This window comes from Miniopterus natalensis, chromosome 9, assembly GCF_054644295.1.
Source record: "Miniopterus natalensis isolate mMinNat1 chromosome 9, mMinNat1.hap1, whole genome shotgun sequence".
NCBI lineage: Eukaryota > Metazoa > Chordata > Mammalia > Chiroptera > Miniopteridae > Miniopterus > Miniopterus natalensis.
In genome coordinates this window covers 30,294,711-30,318,610 of record NC_142089.1, presented here as the reverse complement: position 1 = coordinate 30,318,610, position 23,900 = coordinate 30,294,711, and the positions used below count along the sequence as shown (strand labels likewise).

Below are 23,900 nucleotides of genomic sequence, written 5' to 3'. Positions count from 1 at the left end.
GTCTGTGGTGTTGGCTCTCTGGTGCTCAGGAAGCAGAGGCAAGGGCATGGGAGGGGTGGATCCATACGGCTGCGATGCTTCAGGTCCACACACACAGCTTTTTATGTAGATATGGCAGACAGTGAATATATTTCTCTGATCCCTGCCAGAAACATAACCGTTATCTTTGATTTCTCATCTTTTCACATCTAATCTGTCACCATGCCCTATAATTCACCTCTTAAGTACTCTTTTTAAAAATAAAATTATTGATTTTAGTGAGAGAGAGAAGAGATGGAGGGAGAGAGAGAGAAAAACAACAATTTGTTGTTCCACTTATTTATGCATTCATTGGTTGGTTCTTGTATGTGCCATTCTTGGTGCACCTGGCCAGGGTCCTCTTCAATACCTCTTGAATCTGGTTCCAGTCCACCCCCATTGCTACCACTCTAGTTCAAATTCTGATGGGGTCTCACCTGACCTTTCTGCTTCCCGTGTCTTCTCCTTCCAGTCCATTTTCCAGATCACAGAGTGATCTTTTAAAATTTATATCTAACCATGTTAATCTCATGCCTCAAAATCTTTGATCCTAAAAGATAAAGTCCAAACCCCAAAGCATGGCATTCAGAGCTGTTTCTAGCTTCATTGCCTACCCATTTCCTATTTCTCATTATTTCTTAAGTTCTTCTAGAGTACTCACTGGCAAGAACTTTTTTTCTGCCAAAATACCTTTCCTTCACTTCTTTGCTTGGAAAATTCTTTAGAAAAGTCCCTGTCGTCCTCCTTCTGTTGACAGATAACTACATCTTCAGGCAATGCTTCTGGGCTTGGGGCAGATTCACCTGTGGGAGTCATTATGCTATCACACTCCCGATTCTCCTCCTGGGCATATTATAGGATTGCACTACTTTCTTGGGTGTGGGCATGTGACTTGTTTCAGCCAGTGAAACGGGAAAAGTGGAAGTTTTAAGAGCCAGCACATGAGTCATACACTTTCTCTCCCTCTGGGAGCTGCTCTGTCAGTCTTTATCCTAGAATAAGGAGACACAAAGCCAGCCAACCCTTAGTGCACATGTAACAATAATGAAAAACCTTGTTGTTTAAGCTGCTGAGATTTATTTTTGCTTGTTACTGAATAACCCAGGCTATCCTAACTGACATACTATCTCTGCATTGACACCTTCCATAACCACCTAAAACCACCTAAAAAGTGTGACACATTTTCTTTATACAACTTATCTGGTACAGATTCCATACTGCTACATATTGCTAATTTTCAATATGTTATGTCTTAGCCACCTCTACACATTTACTGAGGCTTCCTGAGAGCAGGGATGGTGCTTGTTCCATTTTTATATCACACAAAGTATGGTTCATGGCCAAGGCAGTATACTGTAATAGGGGTCAGACAGACTTGTTTTTGTTAATCTTCACCTGAGGATATTTTTTTCTATTGATTTTTTTTAGAGAGAGTGGAAGAGAGGGAGGCAGGGAAAGGAGGAGGGGGGAGGGAGAGAGAGAGAGAAACATAGATGTGAGAGAGACACATCAATTGGCTGCCTCCTGCACATGCCCTGACCAGGGACAGGGATCGAATCTGCAACCCAGGTACCTGCTCTTGACCGCGAATTGAACCCGCAACCCTTCGGTGTGTGGGCTCATGCTTTAAACACCAAGCCACACTGGTCAGGGCCAGACAGACTTGTTTTGAATCCCAATTCTTATACTTAGTGGGCAATCTCTCTGAATCTCAGTTTTCTCATCTGTAAAATGGAGTAATAATATAAATACCCTCCAGGGTTTTTCTAAAGTTTGTGGATAACAGGGGCAACGTATGTACAAATAATGGCATGCTATAATGATTATTGTTTCCATTATCATAATAGATGGTGTTCAGTAAGTGCTTATGGATAAATCTTTCACTAATTGAAGTGGATGAGTGGTATGTGCATTGGGCTTGGAATCACAAATCCTGGATTTAAGGCATAGCTTTTGTCACCAGCTTTTAGACCTTAAGGAAGCCACTTACCCTGTCTGCTTTTTTGCATTCTCAACTGTAATATGTAAATACTAATAACACCTACCTCTCAGGGGTTTGATAAAAGTTAAATGAGCTAATACATGAGGAAATGTTTTATACATGCTCAAGCATCACACATTCTAAAACTGTAATGAAACAGAGAAGATTGGCTGGTCCCTCACATCAGGACTGAGGGGACATTTGTGAAGCATCCCATTGTGCGCCAGTGACTTTGGTCTTGTTTTCGTTGGCTTGCTTACATGTTTGTCTTTCCAACTAGACTGAGCTGCTTGAGATAAAAAATTGTCTTAGGAAGTTTTTTTTAGTAAAGATGTTTATTTCTCCTTATATAATAGTAATATATGCTTGTTGTTGTAAAAATAAAAATACATGAAGAAAATTAAAGTCCTGGTAATTCTTGTCTGTCATACAGAGATAACTGTTAAGTTTTGATGTGTTTCTTTCCAGTTTTCTTCCATGCTTATATACTTACAAAATTGATATATCACAAATACAAACACTTTCTCATGTTATTAAATAGTCTTACAAAAATAAACATATGAAAAATTCTTATATTTTAACCATTTTCTTATTGTTGAATATATAAGTTGATGATACTTTTTCACTGTCTAAATAAAGTGGTAACAAACATTTTGTGATTAGGTATTTGTCTGATTTTCCAACTTTGTAGGAAAAGTTTTCAGGAGAAAAAAATTCTGGGTCAAAAGGTACAAAGGTATTTTTAATGCTCTTGAGACCTCCAAGTAGATTTCCAGAAAGGTTGAACCAAGTTCTGCTCCCATGAGCAGGTATGAGGTTGCACATCTCACTATATTCTATCTATAATGGGGATTATAGTTAAAAATAAGGTTAAAACCTTTTTATATGATAAATATTCATTTACATTTCTTCTATGAATTGTTATTCCTTTTGCCCATTTTTCTGTTGGAATTTTAATTTTATTCTTATTAATTTCTGTGAGGTTTTAAAAAAAACATTCTAGTCACCAAGTATAAGATGAAGACACATAATAGGTGCTCTTACTCTTTTATTGTTCTGAGGACTTTTTAGGAACAAAAGCAAACTTTCTAGGAGGCTGACTCTTTCCTTTCCCACCTAGGACACAGCTGGGCAGGAGCGGTACCGGACCATCACCACAGCCTATTACCGTGGGGCCATGGGCTTCATTCTGATGTATGATATCACCAATGAGGAGTCCTTCAATGCTGTCCAAGATTGGTATGAGATTCACTCATTCATCCATCCATCCATCCATCCATCCATCCATCCATCCATCCATCCATCCATGCATCCATTCATTCATCAAACTGTTCAAGAAAAGCTAAAGTGTAGTAGGCCTTGTGCTGTGGCCCAGACAAATCTGGATGAATAAGACTGGCTCCTTGAGAGGAGAGGACGGGTCAGTAAGCAGGCAGTGAAAATATCATGTGACAAGTGCAGTGATGAAGAGAGTCACCGGGGCTGTGGGAACCCAGTGGAGGGCTCTGACCCAGCTTGGGGAGCCAGGGAAGGTGTCCTGGAGTTGTTGACACATATACTGCATGTTGTAAGATGAACAGGAGTTAGCCAGAGGGGCGCATGGACAAGAATGTTCCAGGGGAAAAAAATACAGATGCGCAAAGGCAAGAAGGTAGGTGAGAGGGTAGAAAAAGCAGTGGTCATGAAGGATTTTGTGTGTTGGGGTAAGAAGCTTGAAACCAATGGGTTCAGATTAATGTTTTAGAAAGATCATTCTGGCCACAGTAGTGAATGGATCCATATACTGTTTTCCTGTAAACATTACCCCTGAGCTGGGCTCGAGTCCAAGAGCACATCCAGTCCAAGTTCGTAAAGATTCAATTCACAGTGGAAATCAGCGTAGCTCCCCAGTTGGTACAACCTCTGAGCGACTTACATCTTTCTTGCTAAAGGACAGGGGAGAGGGAGAGGCCAGGTCACTAGGCCCCTATCAGTGGAAAGGATGAGGCTGGGGGAAGGTGGAGCATCTGTGCTGCGGCTCTTCTTCGGAATTAGAGAGGCCGAGCAGACCAGGCACAGAGCGGCCGTGCTGGCCAGTGCCAAGCTTTTCTCCTGCCCCTTTTGCCAACAGCCGCCCTTTGAGGACTTCTCATCTTCCAAGGAACTGTTGCCATGACTATGTAAAGCACCGTTTGTGTCTTGCGGCCTTGAGCTGAGAGTGACCTTGCAAGCTGCTTGCTGCACCTCCCTGTTCCAAACAGCTGTCCAGGGTGCCATCTGCGTGTCTGTCGTTCCTGGTGGTCTGTGTTATCCCCTCTACCTTTCTTCTCTCTCTTTTCCTTTCTCCTTACTCCCTTTTTTTCCTCCTTCCTTTTCCCTTTCTTCCCTTCGGTCATGATTTTTCTCCCCTCCTCCCAGCTCTCCCCATGGAGTGACTGGCTCTTTCTTTAAGTGAAGTGTCTTCACACTGCTCACTCCTTGTTGGCCTTGACCTCCTTCCCTTTCTCCATCAGTCCGTGTTCATTCTGACTCAGGAACACAGTGACTTTAACACCTGGTGATGATTCCTCCAAGAATAACCCGAGTTGCTAATCTGGGAGCTAAAGGTAGATGGGGTGGGAGGAGAGAGGAAAAGAGTTACATGAGGAGACACGGAGAGTTGGCGCCAGTTACTGCCTCGAGGCTGAAGACGAAGCGTGTTCTCTCTCCCAAGCCCTGGCCTTTCAGCTTTGCCTCTGAGAAACTTGGTCCCAGCCTAGCCCCCACCTGCCATCTAAGCCGCAGGGCCCAGCATGGAACCTAGCTCTTTGCTGGCCCACACAGTTGGTGGTTGAGTGAATTCCATCCTTTGAGGGAATGACTCCTCAGCCTTAAAGAAAAGGTTGGTGGTGGGATCAGCTTTAGGAGAAGGGTCAGTAATAGGTCCTGGTTGTAGTTAAGATTGAGTTAGATTGGGGGGGTCAATGTCAGGATAGGGTCATAATTTTAGATCTACTTTAGGATTAACCATGTGCTGATTTATTCATTCATCAGACATTCACTGTCAACTTCTCTACTCTGTGCTCTTTGCTGAGGCTGGTACCCCAAAGATGAATAAACCTGTCCCTGCCCTCAAAGGAAGGGCAGATAAATTCAGCCAAATGTAACAGTAGCCACAGTAGGGGAACAAAAGGGGAAGTAATCATTTCTGCCTGATGGGGGCGGTTGGGGACAGAGTTAGGCCCATCCCCACAAAAAGATGTCTCTACACTATAAGGGTCCCATTTTATCCCCACTTTTAAAATTTTTCTTCTAATTATAGAAGTAAAACATACTTACTTTCAAAATTTGAAACGTACATAAAACTATTTTTAAAAGGTTTCATAATCATTGTACATGAAAGAATGCACTGCTGACATTTTGGTTTCTACAAATAATCATGATCTAAGGTTTATGAATCACAGAGGAGGGAGGGAGAGGCTAGCTGGGCCTGGGGAAGGCTCCCCACAGGGAGAGACAGGAGGTGAAGGGTCTATAACGCTTAATAGAGGGATCTAGACTTCATCGCATGGGTAGTAGAGGAGAGAAAGCTTTTAAGAAAGGATATGGTCAGATAGATGGTTTAGAAAGAGCTCTCTGCCTGGTGAGAAGAGGGATGAGTGGGGGCATTTGAAGAGGGCTCCAAAGACTGGGGCTCAGGGACCAGCATCTGTGACAGCCAGCTGGGGCAGGTATCTGTCTCTGTCCTTAGCTGAATTGACAGTAACCTGGGTGTTGCTATTCCCATGGAAGGGAATTGGTTTCTCCAAGCTTCACAGAGTCCTTTTCAGCCTGGGTGGAGGGTGTGTGTGTGTGTGTGTGTGTGTGTGTGCGCGCACGCGCTCATTAACATGGTCCTCTCTCGGTTGCTCTTTAGGGCTACTCAGATCAAGACCTACTCCTGGGACAATGCACAGGTTATCTTGGTGGGGAACAAATGTGACATGGAGGAAGAAAGGGTTGTTCCCACTGAAAAGGGCCGGCTCCTCGCAGAGCAGCTTGGTATGTACACAACATGTGTGTGTTCGTGTGTGTGTGTGTGTGTGCATGCATGTGTGTGCATGTGTGCACGGAAGTGTGATTTTGGAGGGGTTGTGATTGCAAAGTATGTACATATGCACTCTGTGTGTATTGTTTCATATTCGTGTGATGTACATATAGCTTTGTGCTAGGTAATTCCTTATTATATGTATATATTTTGTTACACTGAATATATAAGTAAAACTTAAAATTATGAACTCTTTTTTTACCAGCTCCCTCTACAAAAGATTTGAGGTGTTTTATAAAAATCATCATAGTACTTTCAAAAAAACCTAAATAAGAGAACAATGAAGCACAGATAAAGCAAGGATAGGAGTAAAATAAGAGGAAGCCAGGGGTGAGATAAGTATGTATATTGTAAATTCTTGGGCATGGGCAAGAGTTGGGTCAAAATATTGGCTTTGAGCTCCCTAGCAGGACTCCTGCCTGTACCTGCTTAAAATAACGGCTTTTTATTTTCTTTCTTGTATTGGGGTTTAACGTAAGATTGACTTAGAGAAATCTTCCTCTAGAAGGATGGATGTATTGCTTAGCTTTTAGCCAGTATCTCTAAGTGGTTCTTACAACTTAGGTGTTGTAAGTTTTCAGAAGTAGGAGGTTTAAAGTTAGACTTTCTGACAATTTCTGAAGTACAGATATTTGGGCTGGTAGGTGGGTAAACTGTATAACATACAAGTGTGTTGTATATATTTGTATTATGTGTGTTGTATGTATTTGTATTATGTGTATTACAAGTACATGTGTGTGTTGGGGGAGGAGGTGTCCTATACTTCTTTCTTTCCCACTTCCATTCCCCAAGATGTTCTGGAATAGAAATTAGCAAACTGTAGGTACATAATAAATAGGGAGGTTGGATCATCTTGGGTCATGTTGTTCTTATTCCATCAGAGAGGTTCTTAGGGTCCAGAAAGTGGCTCCACCCATTGGTGGTCCACAGAGCAGTAAACATGTGCTGAAGCCCACACCTGGGCGCTCTCAGGCTATCTCTTTATGTCTTCAACCATCTGTCCGCAGGGAAACACCCAGCACTCTCCCTGGACCAGTTATGCCTCGTGTTTGAAATGCTTTCTTCTGTGCCCCATTCCCTACCCTCATTCATCCAGTGAACTCCCCACTCAGTTCTCAAAACAGCTCAAGCTTCACACCTTCTGTGAAGCCTTTCCTGGCTGCCCAGATGTCTTTTCTTTGTATCCCCACTTAATGTACTCCATATAGGCAGCAATCACAGTGCCCATCACACTTGGGTGCACTTGTTTTCTTGTCTATCTCCAAAAAGCTCCATGAGGACAGGAAATGAGTCCTGTTTATCTTTGTACCCACAGTGCCTAGCATATGCCTGGCACTGAGTAAATATTGCACAAATATGTTTTGATTAAATTTTTATTATGTTAAGTATTTGGCTACTTCATTTTACTTCAATCCAATTAAGACTTCCTGAGCACCTATTCTATGCCAGGTACTGTGCAGTGAAATAAGATATATTTCCTGGTCTGTGAAGGACAGAAACAATGATACCCCAAGTGATCAGTGTTGTGATAGAGGGATATCCTGGGGGTTGTTGAAGTGGGGAGATACACACCTCCCACAAGGAGGCACTGCAACCACTTGGCAATCTGCGGGGATGTAAAATCCTCTACAGGGAGAGCAGTGAATAATCTGTCACAACCACCGAATATATGATGAACCCTAGGGACACAGAGGTGAATGAGTTCCCTGCCCTCAAAATCCTTATTGATCAGGGAAATATAATAGAGAGATCATTTCAATAACCTTTGAGTAGATGACTGTGCCAGTCCTTAGCCTGTTTGCTATCATTCTTCACCCTTCACCTGCTCTCTCTCCTGCAACCCCCTCTGGGGTGTTCACCTTTGCAGGCTGTGTTTCCCAGGCTCCTGTGACAGTGGCCCGTGACTGGGTTAGCCAAGGAGAGACACTGATGGGTGACTGGAGATGGGGAAAAGGGAGAAACCTGCATATCCCTCCCTAACCCCCAACCCCTTAGCCAGCTCCTCTAGTAGAGGTTGTCATCTTCCTGACCTCTTCTCTGACTCCTGCTCCCATGGTTCTAGCTTCCTTTGGCCCCAGTAATAGTTTTTATTGTGTTTTAATTAATTAATTTATTTATTTGAGAGAGACAGAGACAGAGAGAAACATCAACTTGTTGTGCCACTTCTTCACCCACTCAGTGGTTGACTCTTGTATGTGCCCTGATTGGGGATCGAACCTGTAACCTTGGCGCATCAGGACAACACTCCAACCAACTGAGCTACCTGGCCAGGACTTGTTTTTTTGTTTTTGGTTTTTCTCTGTTGATAATCTCTGGGTTTCCTCACTATTATATTTGGCCTCTTAGTTCTATCACCTATATAATCAATTTCCTTTGGATTAAATATTAAGAATAGGTCCCATTTTCCTGTTGGGATCTGATTGAAACAATTTGGTAAGGTGCCATGGTATTATAGGGGAGAGGTACATTGTATGTTCTGAGTGGTGGAGGTTGGGTGGGAAGAGAAAGGGAAGGCTCTCTGGAATCAGTGATTCCACAGGTGAGTAATAAAGATAATTAGAAGTGGGAGCTAGAGAGTGATAGCCTGAGCAAAGGCACCAAATAAGAAAGTGTTGATGTTTGTGGAACATGGTATGAGCCAGGAAGATGAAGCTGGAGAAGTAGACAGAGGCCAAACCATCCAGGGTCATGGGCATTAAGCCAGTGAGGCTGGTTATTGCATTAATTAGACGTCTCTCAGTTCCAGTGACACAAATACAAGTCAAAATACCTCAGGTTATAAGGACAGGGGGATAACGGAAACAAAATGGAAGAAAAAGTCGCTGAAATGAGATGTTCAAGAAATTAAGAGGCCAGGGTGTTGGGTGGATTGTCCACATGAAACCCAAAGTTACTAAGAATGAAAACAACCCTGGGTGGAAAGGAAGACAGTGAATCCCTTGCCAAAATCACCAGTGACCAGAGGGGTGTGAGTTGAAGATTGACCCGTGATGGAGACAAAGAGGTATCAGAGGAGGACGGAGAAGAGATGTGAACAAAAAAGTGAAGGAGAAATATTCTGGGGCAGTGCCAGGATGAGAGCTGAGTTTAGCAGGTTGCAAGTTTCTGAATAGAATTCTGAAGTCAAATTCAGAAGCAGGAAGTGCGCATACAGTCTGTGGTTCTGTGGGTCTGTGACAGCTGCCTTTGGACTGGATGGGTAAACATGATCATTTTGGGGTGAAGGGAATCATATCAGATTCAGTTAAGAATCGGAACCTATTAAAGACAGCAGGAACCCCATTGTTCTGAAGCCAATTAGAGGGAGGAAAGGACAGGGGCTAGTCTGATTAATCGGTTGTCATCTTTGTGATTTCACTAGATTCTCAGATCCTGAGAATACTTACTAATGAACCTGGGGAAAAGGTTACCATCTGGGCCTACTAATGAAGAACCTTCCAGGAGGCTGACAGTAATTAGGTGGGGGTGCATCTGGAGTTGTTCTGCTAGCAAAAGAGCTGGCTGGGCCCATGAGCTGGATACTTGAATCAGAGTTCTCATCATACCTCAGGTACCTTTGAGATGACAGTGGAGACATGTTCTTGGCATGACATATGAGCTCTCCATGTCTGGCCACCTCCTGCCTCATCTCTCACCACTTTGAGCTTTCTGCTCTAATGATAACAAACTGCTATGGTCATTCTAGCATAAACCAAGGCTGGTTTTTGCCCCATTATCTGTGCTCATACTTTTCCCCGTGTGGCGTGCTGACATGCATGTGCTCACACACACTCACAGTCACGTGTCTTTATCTAGCTGAGGTCTTCCTAGGAATCAGCTTCTCCAAGAAGGCTTTTCTGGCCCCCAGGCTCATTTAGGAACCTCCTTTGTGCCCTGACAACCTCCTGGCTTCTCACCATTCCAACTTGTATGACTGTACTATTGTTACTATGCCTCTCCCACACCAGACTAGGATTTCCTCAAGGGTAGGAACTGTGTTGGATTCACCTCAGTGTCCCCAACGCCCAGCACAGGACTTGCCATGCTCACTGAGCTGAGTTCTTATGACCCCCACTGTCCACATCCCCTCACCCACACCCTCCATGCTCACTCCCACCTCTTTCATTCATCTATTCATTCAACCAGTACTCACCAAGCACCTATTCCAGCTAGTGTAGAGGCTCAGGAGAATGACATGGTCCCTGCTTGGGTGTGCCCTGTCAAATGGGCTTCTCCATACAGGGGGACACGTGCAATGGCAGAGGGAAGCACAGAGGAGAATGAAGAGACCCTTTCTAAGCTGGGTCCTGAAGAGTGAAAAGTTAGATGAAGAGTTTTGCTCAGTACTGGCCCTAAAGGCTCCCATCCCCACTAACTTCTGGAAGCTCCCGCCCCCCTCCCGCCATTCTCTCTCTCTACTGCATTCCTGCACAGCCTCTGGTTTGCTCTCCCTGGATTAGAAATGTGCTAGTGTTTTCTGTTACTGTTCCAACTGAGAGCGAGACAAGGGGGCATGAGGGATAGAGCCCCGACTAATGCCCCACTGCTAAACCTCAGTTTCCCTGTTTGTAAATTATAAATGATAACCCTTGTCTCATCCCAGTCCCCTCACAAAGTTGTTTTAAAACTGTATTTGTGAACTGTTAAGGACTATGCACGTGTGAGGGACTGACACTCTGATTAGTGTGTCTTTTCTCTACCGTTAGATTTGGTCTCCCTTTGTCCCTGGCACTCAAAGCAGACCTGGTACAAAGTCAGTGTTCAGTAAAGACCTCGTTTATTGATTGACAATGAATGATGAAGAAAACAAGGGTATCCCCCAAAGTTCCTAGGAGACAGTGCAGAGGCAAGGAAGCTGGGACTAAGTTGGCTTGGGAACATAAGGGAAAGAAAATTGCCATGTATTATACATGCCAATCACTCTGCAAACTTTTGTACGTTTAATTCTCATTACCACCCTGTGAGGTATGTAATATTTACCCCACTCTACAGATGGGAAACACGCTGAGAGAGAGTAGGCAACTTGCCTACAGTCACACAGTTAGTAGCTGATTGAGACTATATTCAAATCCAGGCTGGCTAACTCCCTGGCCTCCTCCAACTGCCCACCTGCACAATGTGGCATATCCTGCCCTCGGTGCCAATTCCTCAAAAGATGTTTGTGCCCCTGGGCTTGACCTGTGTCCTCATGTTCATCTAAACTGATGGTTTATGCCTATTTACTTCTTTATCTGTTTGCCTCTTTCCTAGGCAGGCAACCCCCCCCCCCCCCCCCCACCATCTCCCCTAATGCTGGCGCTTGTAATAAGCCAAAGGCTGGAGAGTCCATTTTCACGATATTCAGTAAGGAAAAGCTACATGCTGGAGGGTCTCTGAAGCTGACCAGGTTCCCACGGCTTGAGGATAGTGAGCCAGCAGTTGCTTCCTTCTCCATCATGGGCCGCAGCGAGCTGGCCCGTCTGCAGCTGGCCTCTCTCGGGCGCGGAACAGGCCTCAGGCAGGGGCCGCCGTGGGCTGGAGGTGGGCTGGCAGGGCTGTGAGCGCCTTCACGCTGGGATGGCCGGGGCAAGGGGAGCCCTGTTTGTCCCTGAGGGCTTCAGCCTCTGTATGGACAAAGGGGATGATAGGGAGAAGGAGGGAAGAGCAGAGAGACTCCCCTCCTTTGTGGGAGAAGATGAAAAAGAGGGAGAGAAGGAAGCAGATGAAAGAGGAAGCAGAAAGAAGCTGTCATTATAACCGGCAACTTTTGTACAGCAATTTATCCATCGCCTCACTCAGTCCTCTCAACCTCTCTCAGCAGGAAGACACTGTTATTATTTCTATTTGACAAACGGGGTGTCTGAGGCTCAGAGAGGTTAAGTGATTCAAAAAGATGAAGTGATTTGCCCAGATTCAGACACTGTGGTAGTCAGATAAAAGCAAAGGAGGCCAAAGACACTTGTAAAAGAAGAAAAAGATATGATTGGGGGGGGAGGGAGGTAAAGTGAAAGGGAGAAAAAAGGAAGAAATAGGAGGCTGGGCTGTGTATGGACTTGGGAGCCAGCCAAACCCAGATCTAGACCCAGTTTCCACTGATACAGCCATGTGACCTTCTATGAGTTGTGTAACCTCTTGGAACCTTCGTTTTCTCATTTATAAATTGGAGAAGATTCTATTTCCCCAGCAGGCTGCTGTGAGGATTAAGTAAGATGACATTTGTAAAGCTCCTAGAATAGGGTCTGGCATGTAGTAGGTGCTCAATAAATATTAGAGACCCCAAGGAGAGCGGGCAGGGAACATACAGGGAAAATGGAAAAAAGGGAAGAAAGAAGCTTCGGAGGAGAAATAAAGATAGACTTGGAAGGAAGGGAAAGAGGTAGACAGACAAAAGAGGAAGGAAGTAGGCCAGGGCCAAAAAAGTGTCGGAGAAAGAGGCTTAGGTTTCCAAGGGCTGCCACCAACCTGGCTGAGATTCCTCAGCCAGGAAGCAGCCACTTTGTCTGAACCAGGAGGGCCCTTCTTGTGTCTCCTTGGACAACCAAGTCCTGTTCATTGTCACAGAAAAGTGTTGTTAAGGATCTCAAGGTACAAAACAGACTAGAATGTCTCATGCTTTAGATGCAGTTTTCCCTGAGCATTTTAGGAGGCTTATGGGGGTGTGTGTGTAGAAGAGTTATAGGGCAATTCTGGGGGAATTCAGGAAGGAGGAACCCCACTGAGTGGAGATAAGCCATTGTGTCTGTGAGTGGAAAGAACAAATAGAGCTTCGCTTATTCAGTGTGGATCTTGGGGTGCCTCCCAGAGCCTAGACTAGTGCTGGGCAGGCCAGGGTGAGTGGGAGGCAGGGGAAGGAAGAGGGAAAGGCCCTGGTAAGTAAAAAAGGCCAAAGCCTGGGCTTCTCATATTGGTACCTGTACTTATCTTGGGGAAGTCAGTGTATTTCTCTAAGCCACAGTGTCTGCATTAGTGAAGTGGAGAGGGTCTGCCTGGACCCTCTTTCCCCCAGGTGTGACATGAAGATCAAATGAGATAATGGGTGTGATAAATGCTTTGGAAACTGTGAAGTATGGTGCACACATATGGAAGCATTCACTCTATCTAATGACTCCGCCTGTGTCAGGCACAGGGCTATACATTTTACATTCATTATCTTGTTTAATCCTTGAATTAATTCTATAAAATAGGTAAAGTTATCCCTATTTATAAAGCAGGGCATTGATTCATGAAGAGAATAGGTGACTTTCTGGGGATTTCCCAGCTGGTCAGTGGTAGAGCCAGGATCTGCCCAATTCTAAAACCAGTGCAGGTAATCCCTGCTCTGTACCATCTCTTTGAAGCAGAATCCTCTGCCCATGGAATTAGGCCTCCTTGCTTCACCCCTGAGCACTTGCTGTATTAATCCAGAGTGTTCTGACCAAGGGGCGTGAAAGGGAAGGAAAAAAATCCTTACCTATATCTCTCTCCTCTCCTTAGGGTTTGACTTCTTTGAAGCCAGCGCCAAGGAGAATATCAGTGTGAGGCAGGCCTTTGAGCGCCTGGTGGATGCCATTTGTGACAAGATGTCTGATTCGCTGGACACGGACCCCTCCGTGCTGGGCGCCTCCAAGAACACCCGTCTCTCGGACACCCCGCCGCTGCTGCAGCAGAGCTGCTCATGCTAGGCAAGGCCCACCCTCCTGCTCTCCCCTCATTGTGGCCCCACCCCCGCTCTGCTTCCCCTGTTACACTCTGTCCACCCCCAGCCCCGAGCCAGCTGCGTTGCTGCTGTTTTTTGCCTGCAGTGGAGGTGGAACCATGCTCCAGGGGTTCTCTGCAGATGGCCCCACTAACAGACGCTCAGCACTAGACTAACAGGCCAGGTAGCAACGTGGGTAGAGATTCACTTTACAAGAGAAGACTCCATTTACAAAGAGAATTCACTACAGAGTCTTGGAAAGCAAATCTCTTTTCTGCCTTTAGAATAAGATTTCCTCCATTTACCAAAACTTGACACACATACACTTTTCAGGGCCTGGCCAACTGTGTAGAGTGAGGCCCACCTTCACAGCTAATCCTATTAACGAAAACCTCCCCATACACGACATGCTTGTTTCATATCAGGCTCCCCTGTGGAGCTTCCTCGCACTGCAAGGCAAGCTTTGCTCTCAAAGCCCTATGTCTGTTACCACGGATGCCCACAGGGCCTGGGCAGTTGCTGTGGTGACAGGCCAGGGCTAATCTCCAGAGAGCTCTCTAATGATGCTGGAGGAGCAAAGGCTGAGTCAGAAACACCCTTAAAAGAAAAAGATTATTCCCCGCAAAATGTCAAAGGTTCCTGCTCTATGAAAGAGCAAACTAGGGAGTACAAGAAAGACAAAGAGAAAAAAGGAGAGAGACACAGGCGACATAAAAAAGCAAGTCATGAATTTCTGATTTTGCCACTTTCCAGATGGTTCTTAACTGTGGGAACTCTATGAAATTGGTCACTGGCTCTTAAATTCCCAGAATCTGAAAAACTTATAGAGTTGGTAGGATCCCGAATCTGACCTAGTCTGACTAGTTAATCCCAATCCCTATCTCTGACAAGTGGCTGCCAGACTTCACAACCAAATCTTTTCCTCTAAAGCACACATTCCAGGCAGGGACGGGAGCTCGTTGTTCAAACCATCTGTGGGCAGCTCCCATAATCCCAAACTTTTCCTTGTTTTAAGCTGAAGTATGCCTCCTAGAAATTCATCCTTTTCTCACTCAATTTGTACTAGCTCTGCTGTCAGAGAGCTCACAGAGTCTGCTCCCTCTGCCCCATGACACCCTTAGGTGACTAGAGAACTTAAGTCATGATCCCTGGGACCTGCACTTTCTCTGAGTCAAATAGTTCTAATTCCTTCTTCTGTGATTCATAGGGTCTTCTCCACATCCTGCCCTTTCTTCCAACCCATCTTTCAGTCACTCCTGAGTAGTCCACCTAGGAAGTGGGATTCAAAGCAGAATAATTCTAAAGGGGGGGGGTATGACACGGAAAACATTAGGAAAAGTAAACTCAGATGTTTCAATCCCAACCTCATATAGTCTCCTGGGAGTGAAACCTTAGTTTTTTACCAAAAAACCGATGTGAAACCACTCCTGGAGGAAGAGGCTTAATTAAATGCCCAAAGAAAACAAAGATACAAAAAAATCCTCTGACACTAGAAACAAGCTGAATGGATTAACTCATGATTCTAGCTCATGTTTGTGGACACTGCACATGTTTCGTTTTTAGGTGAAACAATGACATGGAATGAAGTGATGATTTCTGCACATCTTTTCTCCCAACCCTGAACCCACAGTGTTGTTCCCAAAACCCCCCCTCACACTAACATGTGACCTCAAAAGTCAGTGGGGGAGGAGGAGAGTCTCCCCCAAACTTTCTCTCAATTTCAAATGCAGCTCATTGTCTTAGGAAAGTGCATTAACTAGCAACAGGCCCCTCCAGAGCCAGCCCTATGGAGATGTTGCTTTCTCTGATGCAGAGCAGAGGATGGACTTTGGTCTTAGAACCAGGAGACCTGGGCTCTCTGCCCTAAATCAAGTGTGACGCTGGACCAGTTACTCCTATCTCTGAGTCTTGATTTTCCACATATAAAATGAGGGGGGTTATTTGGATAATCTTTAATGTCCCTTCTCGCACTAATAATAACTCTGTGACTCTTTTTTACCTTCATTATTTCAGTTGATCTGCAAAATAAACCCGAGACATGAGGATCATCATCCCAGTGTCATTGTAGCTAACACTGATGTCATTGTTCCAAGCGCTTTACATGGATTAACTCATTTATCTGCCCAACATTTTTGTGAGGGAGGCACTATAATCAACCTCATTTAAAGATGAGGAAACTAAGGTAAAAGAGATTCTCTAGCTTGCCTAAAGTCATAGAATGAATAAATGATAGAAAATGGGTTCAGACCCAGGCGGTAGGCTCCAAGATTTGTGCTCGTCACTGCTTTCTATACCGCATTGCTTATAAACTATGACCCAAAGAAGGTAAGAGACTTTGCCAATATCACACAACAAGCAAGCATTAGAGCCATCAGATATCCCAAGGCCATCAGATTTCAAGTCCATTGGAGAAAAAACCTGTCTCTAATCTGTTAACAAATTGCTCAGTGATTCGGACGAATCTGAGGTGATGAATGTCTAACACTCTAGAAAGCAGCAATCAGTCTCTTAAGCAACTCATTCCATGAGTCTGAGCAAAAAATGCCCAGTGCTTCTCTGGCCCAAGCACTGGCTTTCCATGTATCTGCCTTTGTCAGACAATTCTTTATTTTTATTTTTTTATTGATTTTAGAGAGAGGAAGGGAGAGAGAGAGAAAAAATCAATTTGTTGTTCCACTTATTTATGCATTCATTGGTTGATTCTTATATATGCCCTGACTGGGGATTGAACCCACAACCCTGATGTGTTGGGATGATGCTCTAACCAACTGAGCTGTAGGCAGTTCTTATCTAGCTCTCAAGCGGTGCTCTGAGTGGCCTCCCTGCCCCAGCAATTGGGGCATTTTGTGGAAGTGACTTGACCAGCTTCTCTGACCATGGAAGAACGTGGTCCCCTCACAGGGCAGGAGTTCTGGCTGTGCTTTTCACACTGTAAAGTCCCATACAAGTCAGGGCTAATTACTGTTTTTCTGGGCAGTAACATCCACCTACCCTAGTACTAGGGTTTCAGACTGAGCTCCTCATGCCCCCTGGATATTTTAGTACATGGTATGAAATAATCTTTCCTCTCCTACTTAGCAGCCAAAGATTGAAAATTGTATTTAAAAACTGTCAAATTCTTTAAAATTCAGGAGCCAGTTCAAGGGAGCAAGCATCTTTGCAACAGATGGAATCAAGAGTTAAATGTAATAGTGGCAAACTCTCCTGCCTATGACAGACAAATAGACCTGCTTATTAGATGGCAGTTCCCCAGCCCTGCTCTGTGACCTCGTTTCCGCTAAGTGGAAGGCAGCAGCTTCCAGCTGATTGCAGCGCAATGTTCATCAATCACAGTAATAGCACAGCCAGACACCAAGGTTCAAGCTGCATAATATGTGTTAGTGACAACTTGTCCCGGTTTTCATCATGTTTAACAGTCCAAATAAAAGAAGATTTTTAAAAAAACAACCCTTTTGACTTCTAAAGAAGCAAAAGTAGGCCAAAAGTGCAATACAGTATTGTAGCTATTTATAGAATCTGTTTTAAATGCATGTGTATCTGTAAATATAAAGTGATTCGTGACTTATTATTGTCTCCTCAGTCTGTAGCATTAACTTCTAGAAGCAGCAAGGGAGTAGAGTGCACTGAGTGATCACAGACTCGTTGAATATTAGATATGGAAATAAGCTCAGAGAAAATCTTGTCCAGGCTCCTTTTGTTTTACAAAAAGGAAGGTTGCGGTCTAGAGAGAGGGAAGAAATTTTCTAAGGTCACTCTGAGAGTGCATTTATGATGGAGCCAGGAGTGGGTCTTAGATCACCTCTGGGGAAAAAAATCACCTATCCTGTATATATCTATTATGGGCCTGACACTATTAAATATTAGATAAAGACAGATGGAAACAAATGATCCCTGCCTAGAGGGTACCTATAATATAATGGAAGTGTTTCTAAGATACTATGACCCCAACTTGGCAGGCAAGGAAACATAGCCTTGGAAAAGTTAACATGCCTAAGTCACCCACTAGGATCATCCGAACCTGACTCTGTCTGACTCATGAACTTTCAACTTTTCCTCTTCAGGTTGTCTGTCAGAGGAAGGATATATGGGTGGTGGTTATGACACACTCCGAAGGATCCTGAGTTAATTAAATAACCTCAGTTGGGACATTGGTCTCACAATTGCTTTGTGACTGCAGTCTTGTAACATCCACAAAATATGAACACCCTCCAGACCTGACTTTCCCACTCACATCCCCTGCTCCTGCCCCCAAACTCTTTCCTTGGGTATCAAGTTTCCTCAAGTGTCTTGAAGTATGTTTATCTGTTTGCCAGCAGTTTGGGATAAGAGGAAGGAATTACAGCAACCAGTGTCCTGGGATCTCATTGATTTTAGATTCCCCATCCCAAACCTACACCTGATTACCTGCCACAGCTGGTGAATCGAATAGCAGCCTGTGACTGAGAGTGTGAGCAAGAAACAAGCCCATGGGTTCATACTGTTAAGCGATGTTTTGGAAAGCCTGGGTCCCTTATGTGAAGTAGGCAAACTCAAATGTATTCATTCATCAAAGTAGTGCCTAACATGTACCAGGATACAATCCGTGGCAAATCAGACACAGTCCTTGCCTTCATGAAGTTTATAGTCTAGTACAGCGATTTCCAGTTGGCATGTCACAAGAATTTTCAAAACATGCAATACCTGACTATTTAGTCAGGGGCACTGACCTCTTTTCCCTTAGATTGTCAAATTAAAAAAAATGACAACAGCTGACACAATAATATCCATCTGGTGTGAATGAATAAAAAACATTTTTTTTGTCAGATCAGCAAAAAATATATTTTTTGGCGTGCCGCTGAATTTTAGTAATTCTTCCCTATTTGGCTCTCAGTTTTCTTACTGTTCTAAAGTGCAGTGATTATAATGTTTAAACACCGATTATTTTAGAAAATCCCACTTCTATGGACTTTCTGATTAAGACTTTGTATAATCGGGAACTAAGCCCACTCTCTTCATTTTCACTTCTCGTACCTGAACGCATGAGGAGGAGGGATGTCGCAAGGTGAGAGGCAGTTCTCCAGGAACACTGATGACAGCACAGGCAAAGGTTCCTGTGATTAGGTCACTGGTCCACAGAGTCTGGCTGCCCAAGTACTCGGAAACTAGATAAAACATCTAATGCCACAGCCGCTATTTCTCTACATCTGTTTCTGTTTCCCTTCCAACTCGATGACACCTGCCATCTTGAGAGAACACCACTGATGGGACCGAGCTGTGTGACATATGCTTTTGCCTGTTGGGCAAAGTAAATTAGCAAAACCTTGAGGGGTGTTAATAGAGTTCCCAGCTCCCTTCGGAATCTCATGCACTTCAGGGTGGAGGAGGGGCTTAACGACAGACAGGGACAAATCTAATGTGCTGTGCAACCTTAGTTAAATCACTTCCTATCTCTGGGCTTTGGGAGCTTAGACTGGATGGCTTCTGCAAGCCCTCTCTGCACTAATAATGCTCTGTGAGTTTATGTCCATTTTCTATAAGAGCTGCAAGTTGCAAACAGGATTTGGGCAGAAATTCTTTTATTATGAAAGCCTCCTTCCTTCTTGGGTACAATGAAAACAGCCAAGGCTGAAGTGATCTCCACATCACTCAGCCGGGTTTGGGGCCTGGTTTCTGAGGCTGCCGGAGAGCATCTTAACAATGAAGTGCGTCTGGATGGTCTATGACTGCCTGTCCCATGCCAGAGGTTTCTAAAGGGTAACAAGGAAGAGGAGGGACAAGCACCTCTGAGGAGACTTGTTAAGAATGGAGCACAGGCCCACGTGTTTGAGAAGAGATACCAGGCAGCCATGATCAAGAGCCACAAATGCATTCTAATCCAAGGCGGACTTAATTTGTAGAGCACCAAGCATGTGCCAGGCTCAGCCGGGCAAGATCCTTCTGAGGACAATCTCTGTCCTACAGCTAGATGCCTGGAAACAAAAGGCCTGAGAGATTTGCACGCGCTGGGCTATTTTGCAAACATCAGACCGCAGCATGAGGCCTAAGGAGGTCCTGCTTTAGAGTAGTTGGGAGCGTAGGGCTTACGGTCTGACTGATCTGGGATCAATTCTTGGTCGTCTTCACTAAGTAGTTGTGTTACTGAGAAAATTACTTTCTGAGCCTCAATTACTTCATATGTAGACAGAAAAATAACACATACCTCAATAGGTTGTTGAGGAGATTAAATGAGAGAATGAGTGTAAAGCCCTTAGGGCAGTGCCTGACAAACGTGGTGTTTACTTCGCAGTCAGGCAGAGCCAGGGAGGCAAATCCAACCCAGTATTTTCGTAAGGGCACTAAGGAGAAAGAACCCAGTGTAAATACCTATGAGCAATAGAAGGAGGGATGCAAGTTGGAGATGGAGCCTGGACTTGGAAAAATAGATCAAGGTAGAAGCTGGTCAGGAACAAGGGAAAAGAGTCCAGAATGGCTGCGAACAGCTCGGTTGCATGACCTTGTTGGGCTGACTGCCACCAGACACCTGACAGAATACCTCATGTACTTCCTCCTTCCTCCCAGAAAACAAATCTCCAGGGGTAAGAAATAAGCCACCAATGAGGATTTAGTGTGTTCCGGAGTCTGTGTTAGACGTGCTCTCCCACGCTTAGAAAATTAGGATTCCGGAGACCCGGGGTTGAGTTCTGCCTCTGCAACATGCTGTGTGACCTTTGACAAACACATTTTCATCTATAATAGAAGATTAATAATCTTGCCTACTTCACAAAGTAGTTGTGAGAGTCAAATAGAAGTGCATTTTAGAAACTGTGGGATGTTGTAGACATATACATTACAGCCACGGTGAGGGGCTGGGGTAAGCCACATTTATTCCAGAGTGAAACGGGGTATACCACTCCCAAAGCCATTTCCAAAGGTCCTTTCCTCCCTTTACCTCCTCTCCTCCTCTCTCCAAATTCTGGCTAACCTCACATGGAAATATCAGGGCCAACATGCCTTATACCCAGAGGTTTGGTTGGCTTCAGAGAAGCTTTAGGAGGCCAAGAGCAGCCAAAGAGAATCAGCCAGAGCATGCTGAGACCGGATGAACAAAGCAGTGCGCAGTGCTGGGACTGGGACCCAGGAGAGGCAGACAGAAGGGTCTGTCTGCACTAGGATTGAAAAATGGTAACAAAAATCATCAATTGTGTGTTCAGCATTTACAGTTCCCAAAGCACTTTCTCATCAAAGCCTCAATGGTCTTTGACACAGCCCTATGAGGTGGGTTTGTCTGCCACCAAGAATAGGCATTCCTGCCCGGCAGGGCAGGGGGGCCTCAGCGGTTGAGCATCGATCTAGGATCCAGGAGATCACGGTTCCGTTGAATTCCCAGTCAGGACACATGCCGGGGTTGCAGGCTCCACCCCAGTCAGGGGCGTGCAGGAGGCAGCCGATCAATGACGACTCTCTCATCATTGATGTTTCTCTCTCTCTCCCTCTCCCTTCCTCTCTCTGAAATCAATGAACACATATATATATTTTTTAAAAAAACAGGCATTCCTGATCCTGAACCCTGCCTGCCTGTTGGCGGTGGAGCCAGGGTGTGGGGGTGGAGCCAGGGTGTGGGGGTGGAGCCAGGGGGTGGGGGGTGGAGCCAGGGGTGGGGGGTGGAGCCAGGGGTGGGGGGTGGAGCCAGGGTGTGGGGGGTGGAGCCAGGGTGTGGGGGGTGGAGCCAGGGTGTGGGGGGTGGAGCCAGGGTGTGGGGGGTGGAGCCAGGGTGTGGGGGGTGGAGCCAGGGTGTGGGGGGTGGGCACAGCTGAAGAGAAAACCTAAGTATTAGTTGTGTCTGCATCTGGCTTCTTTGCTTGTGGGAGAGAAGGAAGGAGAGGAACACAGGCTCTCCTCACCGCCCCCGCACCCTCAATAAAATTAAACCCTGGAGCAGGGTTGAGCAGCAGATGCTGTCCTCATATCATGGGACCAGGGGCAGTTGGTCTCTGTTCTCTGGAGTCACACAGAGAAATGTCACCTTATTCAGATTGTTCACCATCAGCAATTCCCTCAATTGCTCTTTCTAATTTATTCAACCAGGGACGGGGCTGGTTTCATGCCAGCCTAGGAGATGAACCAAAACAGGCTGAGCACAATTACTCAGGAGGAGCAATTAGCAAAAATTGGAGTTGTCCTTCTCCATGACTGAGCAGAGAGAGGAACAATAACTCTCAAGTCTCTCCCCATCAGACTGTAGCTAAGCAGATGCTTCCATGCTTTTTTATTCTTCCTACATTCCACGCACTGACATCTCTTCTCAGTGACATATTAAATATGAAATGTCATGTGGTATTGTGAGTTTGTACAAATATAAAGAAATATATGGATATAGAAGATATACACAGTAACAAAAGGGAAGATCCCATTTGCAAATATCTATAGTGTCTCCTTGTTTTCTGTTGACATGTTTTATTGATATAAACTGACTTTTCTTAATGTAGCTCCTACCCTTATTGTAGTGGCAATGATGGTATGTGCACTAAAGTTCACCTGAACTATGTATCATTTATGGAGCGACTCTTCCCTGAGTTTGTGCTGAGAACTCTGGGAAGAGACTCCTGCCATCTGAGATCTTAGGGACTGGGAAATAGGTCCAGCATCAATGCAAGGAAAGCCACAAAACAAGGCAGTAGTTCATGAATGACTCAGAGAAGGGGAGATCAGGGTGGACTAGAACAGTCAGGGAAGGCTGAATGGAGGAGGAAGGACTGGGGATGCAAGAGGTCAAGGACAGCCATTCAGCTTGCATTTCTGGAGACTTAGTCCCAGCTCTGTGCTGCGTGATAGGATGCAGAAAATCACCGAGCAGTGCAAGCCTCCAAGCAGGTTAGCTCAGTATTAATGCTCAATAGAGGGTTAGGGTGCACTGCTGGATATCATGTGGGAACAAGGCTGCTGAATGGGAGAGAAAGTGCTAAGAAAAATGAAACAAAATGCAGACAGAACTGGCCAGCTTTGGGAAGAGGCAGAACGCATTCCTCACCCCGCAACCCCCCAAAAATATAACAAGTCTAAGCAGGTAGTAAATTTAGTTCAGTTCTTCACCCATCCCTACCACGTCTAGAATACTTTTAACACCTAATACAATGTAAATACTACGTAAATAGTTGCTATACTATATTGTTTAGGGAATGATGACAAGAAAAAAAGTCTGTACACTCGTAGGCCTAACTGCATAGTATATGTCAGCAACAATGTGACTTTTTTTCTGAATATTTTCTGTTCACATTGCTTGAGTCCATGGATGCGGAACCTGCAGAAGGGAGAGCCGACTGTACTTTCAAACTGTGGTAGTTCATAGAATGAGGGCTGCCAATAAAGTAAGTGGCAACTCTCCTTGGTTTGAGAAGAATACTGGGGTACACTTTAGATCTGAGCCTCTGCATATGTTGTTCTTTCTGTTCCTCTGTCTCTCAAGCTCAGTTAGGTACCCTCTCTGAGAAACCACATCCCCCTTTGTTTTCCTTTGCCATAGAACTTACTGTGCCATATTGTAATTTTCTGGTTACTTGTGGGAATAGATTGTCCAATGATACAAAACACTTTCTTTTTTTCTTCCTGTGAAATAAACCAGGCAAGAGGTAGGCAGTTGGGTGTAGTATCCAGAGTTCACTATCAGTTCACTGCTTTTCCAAGCTCCCAGCTTTTGAAAGAGCTGCCTGGAACACAGTTATGCCTACTGAAAGGGTGGCCTCTACCTCTTCTTTAACGGCGTCTTTCTGCTTTTCATAGTGAACATGTCAGGTGCCTGTGAATCAGCTGGTAACTGTCTAAAATAAATATTTGGGTTGTCTATGCATGACTCAATAATCTGACTCTTTAAAGAACAGCTAAAAATAAGAGCCTCAAAATTATGCTGGGATTAGCAATAGTATCTCTAAATTTTTCTTTTGTCTATATTATAGTGCTATTACTTCAACTTACAACATCAACTCTTACATCACCAAAGAAGCACAGTGGTTAAGAACAGATTCCAGAAACAGGTGGCGGATTCAAATTTTTGTTCAGCCCCTGTGACTTCGGGAAAATTACTTAATCTCTATACCTCAGATTCCATATTTGTAGAGGAGGGATACATCATAGAGTTGCTGTGAGCATTAAATGAGTTAATGTATGTTTAGGAGAATGCCTGGAACATAATAAATGTTAGCTATAATTATTATTAATTGCTTGCTTTTCTTTGTATCAGTGTCCTGGCAGGAAATAAATGGTACACTCAA

At 44.7% G+C, this 23,900-nt stretch overlaps 1 protein-coding gene across 1 annotated transcript in view; it reads left to right on the top strand.

Annotated features, from left to right (window-relative positions):
- RAB3B (RAB3B, member RAS oncogene family) overlaps positions 1–16,291 on the top strand; it is a 46,065-nt gene extending 29,774 nt beyond the window's left edge. The window contains exons 2-4 of the mRNA XM_016210865.2: positions 3,120–3,238; positions 5,874–5,998; positions 13,476–16,291. Coding sequence (XP_016066351.2) covers positions 3,120–3,238; positions 5,874–5,998; positions 13,476–13,663 — 432 coding nt within the window. The 3' untranslated portion in view covers positions 13,664–16,291. The remainder of the gene's footprint in view (positions 1–3,119; positions 3,239–5,873; positions 5,999–13,475) is intronic.
- Positions 16,292–23,900: the final 7,609 nt, after the last annotated feature.